Source organism: Dermacentor variabilis, chromosome 6, assembly GCF_050947875.1.
Source record: "Dermacentor variabilis isolate Ectoservices chromosome 6, ASM5094787v1, whole genome shotgun sequence".
Classification (NCBI taxonomy): Eukaryota; Metazoa; Arthropoda; class Arachnida; order Ixodida; family Ixodidae; genus Dermacentor; species Dermacentor variabilis.
Window position 1 is genome coordinate 167,379,798 of NC_134573.1, and position 8,848 is coordinate 167,388,645.

At 48.3% G+C, this 8,848-nt stretch overlaps 1 protein-coding gene across 1 annotated transcript in view; it reads left to right on the top strand.

Moving 5' to 3' along the window:
- Window positions 1-1,965, top strand: part of Hcf (Host cell factor) — a 56,908-nt gene extending 54,943 nt beyond the window's left edge. Inside the window, exon 20 of the mRNA XM_075696663.1 lies at window positions 1,346-1,965. Coding sequence (XP_075552778.1) covers window positions 1,346-1,388 — 43 coding nt within the window. The 3' untranslated portion in view covers window positions 1,389-1,965. The remainder of the gene's footprint in view (window positions 1-1,345) is intronic.
- Window positions 1,966-8,848: the final 6,883 nt, after the last annotated feature.

Here is an 8,848-nt window from a genome sequence, read left to right on the forward strand (position 1 = left end):
GGTTTTTACTGTTTGAAGATGACAGCGATAAGGAAGATAGTGACAAGGCTAGCAGCGATGATGACATAGAATGAGCTCGGCATGTTCATTATTTAATAAATACCATCTCATTTTGCGAATGCTGTCCTCCCTTTTTTGTTTGGCCTACATTCGAGGTAAGTTTTCATCCCCCCAGCTGGCTTCGGAATTTCGGGGGTCGGCTTGGAATCGGGGCTGGCCTAGATTTGAGTAAATACAGTGCATTTATCAGATATGCTTTGCTGTTTTCAATGCGATTCTGTCTTCCACACATCAGTTTACGTGAATTGGGTATTGATAAGTCTGTGACCTAGTGCTGATGGTACACCATGTGAAACAAACAATCGCCATAAGAACCCATGCTCATTGCTGGTTCAATGATGGAAGGAACGTCAGCGGAGGAGTAATGACGCATGTGCAGAGCACCGATGACGAGAGAGTAGCAGCAGATCGGTGGTCCTGAGGTTATTTGAGTGCAAATTATGATGGCAGACAGATGTGTGCTGACAATGGGGTCGCCAATCAAAGTGTGTGCTGTTATCCAGTATAAATGGGCAACAGTTCCCTGCATTGAAAGCCGCACTCTCGAAACGTCGCTTCCAAAACAATGCTGGGATGGAGCAGGCTGTACGACAATTCCTGGCATGCGGCACAGAGTTTTACCGGAGTGGTTTCTTCAAACTGATTTCATGCTACGACGAATGTCTCAATGTTGGTGGAGACTCTGTCGAAAAATAGTGCAAGGTGTATAGTTCATGATTCCATGGTGTATTCTTTTTTGGCAATAAAGCTTCCATGTGAAAATAAACGAAGAAAGTTTCGGAATGTCCCTCGTACATATGAAATAAGCCTACACTGAGCTTTTCTTGCTTGATATTAATTTATATTTGAATATACTTTTCCTTATTGCCTAGTCTGTAAGGATAGTACCACAATATGCCAAAGCTGCATGTCCACAAAAATTTCGCAGCTTTGTTTAGTATGGTCAAATGCGAATAGCGTAAATACACGAGTTTCACCTTATTGCTGGTAAGGCTGCTGGTATTATTTTTAGGCTGTAATGAATGAATGGTTGAGAAAAAGGCACACATAATAAAGAAAACTGCTCAAAGCCCAGTGAAAATCACTGGTGAAACCAATGATAAGCTATACTTAAGATACAAGCTTTTGGTTGCCTTGTGCCTAACTATAGCGGCTGTTTGGTGGTAACTACCTGTACCATGGTGCTGGCAGAAGCTATGTGCATGTGCCGTAATAAAGGTTATGCCAGTCTTGCAATGGTTTGACCAAATGTCTCATGGTGATCTGTCTCTGTCCGTTCCCGCAGGAAAGGAGCAGCAGCCAAGAAGGCAAAGAGTGAAGACTCCTGAGCAGCCTGGCAGTGACCAGGCGTGTTTTATTTGCCAGCTTTTAACCCACCAACGCCCGTGTTACTATCATCAGTTGTTTCTATCATCATCAAGTCTGAAGACGTTTTTAAATGAATGCCCCCCCCCCCCCTCCCCCCTTGTCCCAATTCCCTGACCCCGCGGTTGTACATAAGCATCACCGCTTTGCACCCAGGTCTTTTCCTTGGGCAAACAGGGGTCTGTGGCACGGGCCCCTGTGGTGGTAGCCCAATTTCATGCCCTGCAGATGGGCAGCGCTATGTAAATAAGCTTTCTTTTTTTTTCCTTCCCATTTATGTCTATCATCGCAGCTCAAAGCACCCATTTCACAATGCACCCATGCACATGCAGGCATTGCTGCTGACGGTTTTCATTTTTGTATAGTCACCCTCTGCTGACTAGCGCGAGGCTTGCACGATGCTGGCGCAGTGTCTGGACATTCTCCCCTCCCTCCCTCCTTCAGACACACACACAACTCCGAATGGCGGCGCCCAGGCCTTCTGTCAGATCATCGCTGTTTTTCTTTTTGTGAGGAAATAAAGCCATTGTAGACTATTCATTCTCGGTTCACTTGGTCACTTCATAAGGTACTGCTTCCAGTACAGTGAGCCTTCAAAAATGGCATTACTGTGGGCTTGTCAGGGAAGCCACTTGGCATGCTCTATTTCACAAAGTAGCCACAAGTGCTACACTTGCTTATCAAGCCAAGCACAGGAGTGCCATCACTTTCGTCAAACATTTGTTTTCAAAGAAATACTTATACAAAGTTCTGCATATACAGGAGGAAGTCACCAGGTTAAATCACCATAGCTGGAACCTCCTCTGAAGATAAAATGCAGACGGTAAAACAAAGCAAACGAGAGAGAGGTTAGAAAAAATTTATGTACATATAACACCAACAAAATGCAACAGTTTAGTGAGGAAATATCTACAAGTAGATGTGATTTCTCAAAAAATATTCCAATTTGTTTATGTACATTTCCACGGAAATTGCGTGTCGTACGCATATTCACTATTCCAAAATGACGTTGAGAAAAAAAAAACGTGGATATACCATATTACTACATACAGTGGTGGTCCAATTGCGCCATTTTGCTACAATTAAACTTGCTTCTTCCTGGCTGTGCCCACTCAAGTGCCATTTGCGCGAACTGCGCAAAAGAGCTGTATTTCCGAGTTTTCACGGCAATGCTGCGTTTTCAGTAGGGTTATGCAACCACCACACTAGACGGATGGATTTGTGAACATTTCACGTACAGTCGACTGATTTTTCAGTCATGCTCACAAATTCAGACACATTCGCGGCGCCGCCACGTACACCATAAAGTCTATGCATAAGAACGTTAAGAACGCTTGAAATTTCAGGCGCGAAAAACTCGCCGTCCGATTTTCCGGATTTGTTGCCATGACCTCAGGTGCCAAACGGCATTAAAGGGACATTAAAGGTTAATATTAAGTCACCGTGGACTGTTGGAATACCATCCCAGAAGCCTCGAAAGGCTTGCTTCCTGCGAAGAAGAGACTTAAGATGCGTTCTGAAGCGTCTGCGTACCTATAGCGCAGTTCAAATCGCCCGCCCTCCGATCGAGGAGTGGTGACGTCATGGTCTCATAGTGACGTTGCGCCGTCGGTGAGTAAAACTGCGCCCGCTGACGGCGCTACGGCTTTTCTGCGCAAAACGCAAACGCGCGGCCAGAAACAGCCAAGACGGAGCCGACAGCAGCGCGAAAGCGGCACTATGGTGGCTAGCGGAAGGGAAAGCGCGCGACGATAGGCTGGTTCTTTATTTTAATTATGACGCTAACTTTCACGGTCGTTACAATGGACGACCCTGACGACGACACATTGGCTCGCTATGCTGGGCTCGACTTCAGCGATTTAAGCACTGATGAACGTGACCTGCTGCTGAGGGCTCGCTCCGCCGGCGTCGTTGCGTACTACTACGACGGCAACTGTATGTCATGGCTGCACATATTAGCACATTTGTAGCTTTTCCTTCGTGAAAACCAAATGCCGCACTCAGTAAGTCGTCGACCTGCAGTTGGTCTTGCGCGTCGGAGAATGCAGACAAGACCGACGGAACAGCGCTACGGGAAAGCATTGCTTTGAAAGGCACTCCACACCACTTCAGTAAGTCGGCGTTGAACTCGTAATCCTCTGGACGAAAGTGCAGCGAGCACACTATGCTATTTTTCGGCTCTTTGCCAACGCGCTGTGGCAGAGGTATACGGCACTTAACCAGTGTTCTGTGACTTAACCACTTCGAACGGAGAGGTTCATTCATTGGCATACAGTGATAAGTAACGTTGGATTCGCCGCTGCAACTGCCCTTGGCCAAGTTCCACGGGCCGTTCGCGCATCCCACGACATCACATGGACGTGGCATTCTCGCAGCTTGTTCCAAATGCAAGTTTCGCGAGCCAGCAGAACCAGCGCAGCACGACGCGATAACGAAACAACTGAAACTCCAAAGCGCGCGCGGCGCAGAGTCTAGCGAAAGCGAAACCTTTCTACCACCCATACTACTGAAGGGTAACGTCAAAATTTTATTTTTGCTTCGAATCGAACAGAAGTAGACAAGCAGCATTTTCTTCCGTCTTATAACCTAATGAAAAGATCTTTTTAACACGAGAAGTTGAGTACTAGTGACAAATTATGATGAGGAGCGCCTTCGTCATTGGGCTAGTAGCGGAATGTCGCTGGGGGGTCTCAAATCGTGTCATGCATTTACTGCATTTACCTATATTTCTCGGTTACTTCTGAAGCTCTGTTCGCGATTATTGGCCTCGAGCTCCACCACTGGAAATGCTGGCGCCACCGTCGGCGTGACGTGTAGGAGGGATCACGTGGACATAGCGGCCGCGTCGGCTGCTTCGGGAGCGCCGAAGCGAGCTGAAAAGGAGTTAAAATCCCCTCGTACGCTGCGGTCCTCATTTAGTGCCGAAATTTTCCCGCTTCGAGTGTCTCCTTTACAACGCTTGAAAGCACTACAATAGGTAGTGGCAGCCTTTGAAGGCGCGCAACATAATAGGCTACCGCTCGGTGCCGCAGGGCCGGACGCACGTAACGGAGGCAGGTGTCAGCCTTATTCACACGTCCGCAGGACAAGAAGCTGCGTGAAGCTTGGCTCGCGAAACATAAAACCGGCAAACAGTCATCGGCTAGAATTCGGGTATGCAGCAAGCACAGAAGCGAGGAGGATTTCTGCTACGGCGCCGAGTCTGCGATGTTCGGAAAACGCGCACTGAGACGCGCGCCCGAGTCCGCTGCCCGACTAATGTCATGACGGTTTGGTCTATGAACTTGTCGATGCTATAGATACTGGCAAGTTCACTGTAGTGGAAAGGGAGCGGTAAGAAGCACACTATAAAAAAGCATGGCATATGGTCATGTTTGTGTTATGAATTAGTGCACTGGATTACAAAAAAGAAGCAGCGGGAAATCGCACGCTGAGAATACCGATAAACATGCAGTGTGACGCAACTCGAGAAATAATATTGAAACGTCCAAGAATTTAGAAGTCGCGACGGCACATCACAGTCCCCGTAGGCGTCGAAGTCTCTGCGATGAAATTATTTTTGGACAGCTCTGATAGCGCCCACGCAACAATGGTTGCTTGTATACTGTCAAATGCTCATATTCTGCGGCCTAAAGCTCATGGCACGGTGCGAAAACGCGCACGCGGCGAAAGTGAAACAGTGCGCGGACAAGCATGCAGACGCGCAGTCGGTCGCAGCGAATCTGTTCGATCGCCGCATTGAGGCTTCATTCTATTATGCTCCATTTAGTTATACAAACACTATAAGAACATATTTCACATAGTTTGCTCTCAGCGTTTACCTACCTTTCACGTAAGAAGCCGATTTGGGAAACTCCATCGCGGCGACCGCGCGCAGTGGCGTTCACTGTACGTATTCAGTAAAGAGATAGCGTCTGTAAACGATTCTATGCTTTCAGTTTGCCCAAGATTATTATTTAGACAGTAAAAACTTCTCTCGTTTCGAAAGTACTTACAGAAATGTCCGGGAGAGCTCGCGCGTGGTATTTACAGTGAGCGCTGACAGCAAAACCTATGAGGAGCGCGCCGCGTGATCCCTCATACTACGCTAGCGAGGCGCTTCCGATAGATGGCGACTCCGTAACTCCTCGCCGCCAATAGTCTGGAAATACTCGGGGAAAAGTCAGGGAATTCCTGCTTTTATTAGGGTAAATTAGGTGTAATTTTATTGAAAGTGAACGAAAGTCGCGCTAATGCTCGCCCGAATAACAGAGAGGAATCGTAAGGGATCGACTATGACGTCGTGTAGTCGGTTGGAGGAGTTTGCAGTGTACAGTAAACGCCCGATATTTGGAACATGCCCGACAATTCGCATGGCTTCGCGGCGTCGTCATGTAGCCCATATAGTCAATGTATAAGAACGTGTGAAATTTCGGACGCAAGAACCCTTCGCCGTCCGATTTTCCGGACTTTTTGCCGTCACTGCAGGTCTGAAACGGCATTAATCGAAGCCACCACCGCCGCCATTTTTATTATTTCGCCACCTCGAACCGGCCCTCTCGCACGCAGATCCGCTGGCAGCCATGGCCACCAACACGGCAGCGCTCGGTCTAGCTTCTTCGACATTCGCTATTAAGCTCCTTGCTTTTCGGTGCCGTGTTTTTCATTAAATCAATCCGCCGCTGTCAGCAATGGCACTGACTCCGCCTTTGTAATCCTCGCGGTTGGCTTCGAAGCTCGGAAAGCACAGCGCGTTGTTAATGCCGGTTCCCGAAAGTCAACTTCGCCTCAACACAGCAATGTTACGCGGTGACGCACAAAGTATTGTGGCGAAGCCTAACAAGCGTGTGAAGGGGCAATTGTCACGGGATACAGTATGTATTCCTCAAAGGGACACTAAAGCGAAACAATAAATCAGTTTAGACTAATGAAGCATTGTTTGAGAACCCTGCAGGCAGTCATTTAAAAAAAAATAGTTTGATTATCAGATGAGAAAATGAAGGTCCAAGTATCAGTATTTGAATTTCGCGCCGAAACCTCATCGCCGGTCCGTCAGCGTGACGTCAGGGATTCCAAAGTATGTTTTCGCATTTGGGCCGCGTTGGCTGAATAAAGGTTCCCGAAACTTGCCATGTTTAATATTTGGTTCCTTTAGAACGCAATGTAGTCAATCTGTACCACTATATATAATTAGTAGGTCCTAGAAGGTGCCATCAAAATCCCGGACGTCACAGCCCCCAGATGCGGGAACTTAAGTAGGCGTCGCCACCCGTATTTCGTTCTTGCGGTTTTTCTGGCTTACCAAGCGTCTTATCGTTGTAAGAGTGGTGTTTTTGGTGTTGTAGAACGGTAACTTACTGATGCAGAAGAAATCATTTTTCCCTTTAGTGTCCCTTTAATTATACACACGGGCACACGCCGTCTCCTATCACAGTACGAGAACCGATATGCCTAATAAGTGTACTGGTAGGCCTTCAGAGCTTTTTCGGGCGCGCCTGTGGCGATTTGAGCCCTTAAGGGCAGTAAAAGACATGCATTCATTTTTTCGGACTGCCCGCCTTTTCGGACGTTCTCGCGGCCTCTAGGGAGTCCGGAAAATTGAACGTTGACTGTACAACAAACCAAGAGGATGCTTCAAATGGAACGTGTGGCAGAAGGAGGACGAAAACACAAAGGAACGACGCACTGAGAAATGAGCGGTAAAAGTGGTATGCTGCCGCTTCTTTGAAGGAGCTTGAGATCAAAAAACAAAGTGTTGGCTGACGCCGAGATGCAGCTGTCCCCCACACAAACCAAAATAAACTCTTTAAAGCAGGGAAGTGCAACACTGAGGCGTTGTGCGCGGAGTGAGAGTATGCCAGGACAGTTAAAGTTGACTTTCCAGCTGCTGAGAGAGAATCCCACTTGTGACAAAGTTCAGGCCTCATACCAATGAGCTTGCTATCAGTTGATAGAAATAGCTCATATTCGAAAATATTTGCTTCTGTATGGATCTCCTTTTACTCATATTTGAAAACGTTTGACTCGATTTGCAATGGGCTTTACGATATTTTTCGAGGATACTTTATTTGCTGTGCATTTTTCTAAGCTGTTCCTTCTGTTTTCTTTTTGAAAAAAAAAATGAACACTACTCCTTGGTATTCAAACTGGATTAAGTAGTTTTTTAATTTTTTTAACATGCGCGTTAGCCCGTCTTGACATAAAACATAGTTCTGCATCAGTCAGGGAATTTTGCAAAAGCACTTAGGGAAAACCTGGAAAACTCGAGGAATTTGGAAATTTCAACTTGGTAGACACGCTGGTATACTAGGCACGTGCAATCTATGGGTGGCAATGTGAGTAGAACTGGGAAGCACAAAAAGAAAAAAAAAAAAGCTTGGGAGATTCTTAAGCTTGGCCTTTACGAGTAGAACGCGATAGTAGGTACTATGGCGATAGCATTAAAGGGTCTGACTGCTGCTCTCGCTCCCCGGTGTTGCGTTTCGCCTGCGACACGCGGTTTTGCCGGCGCGACTGCGGCGGGGCGGCAGACATTTTGGCCCGTTCGGCGTCGCCGCAACGCTCCCCGCCAGGCGTTTCCAGGCGTTTCCAGGCGCGACTGCGGCGGGGCGGCAGACATTTTGGCCCGTTCGGCGTCGCCGCAACGCTCCCCGCCAGGCGTTTCCAGGCGTTTCCAGGCATGTTCCGATGCCACGTGTCTTCATGTGCGTGTGTGAGTGTATGTGCCATTGTGCCCGAACCAGGCGATGCGACAGCAGGGGTCACCCTCTCCTTCCAGTCATTGTGCCCGAACCAGGCGATGCGACAGCAGGGGTCACCCTCTCCTTCCAGTCTTTGTGCCCGACCGGCGGCAGTGTGCGTCACCTTAGCCCATTGTACAATCACGTGCTCGTCTATTGAGGGGTTCCTTCTTGCCCTCAACTGCGAGAGTATAAAAACAGCTGCCCCCGGACGCCAAAAGGAGGGCTCCGATTTCTTCTGTTGAGTAAAGTGCTCTCCCGTCTCTCTACTTCGGTCAACCTGACCGCCAACTCTTTGCGATGTTAAAATAAACAAGTTGTTTTGTTGTTACCAGTCGACTCATGCTTTGCCGGGACCTTCGGATGCTTCCAGTTGTACCCCAGGCCGCCAGGCCAACGCTACCCTTGGGGCTTGCGACCCAGGTACAACCACGGGCGTCAGCGCCGAGTTCCCAACAACCGATGCCATCGGTGGGATCCAAACATCTGGTTGGCAGCGGTGAGATCGCCTCCGACTTCAAACAACTGTCTGCCAGCGGTGAGATCGCGACAACGGAGGCCAGCAGCGAAGAGATGCAGTTGACTGTATGCTGAACAGCTCAACAACGATCCGGGAGCAGTGCAACGAGCCCTGTGTGATGACTGGTTGCCTGCAGCGGAACGACTGCGCGGAATTCCTGCCTGCGAGGTTTGGTGAGTGCGGG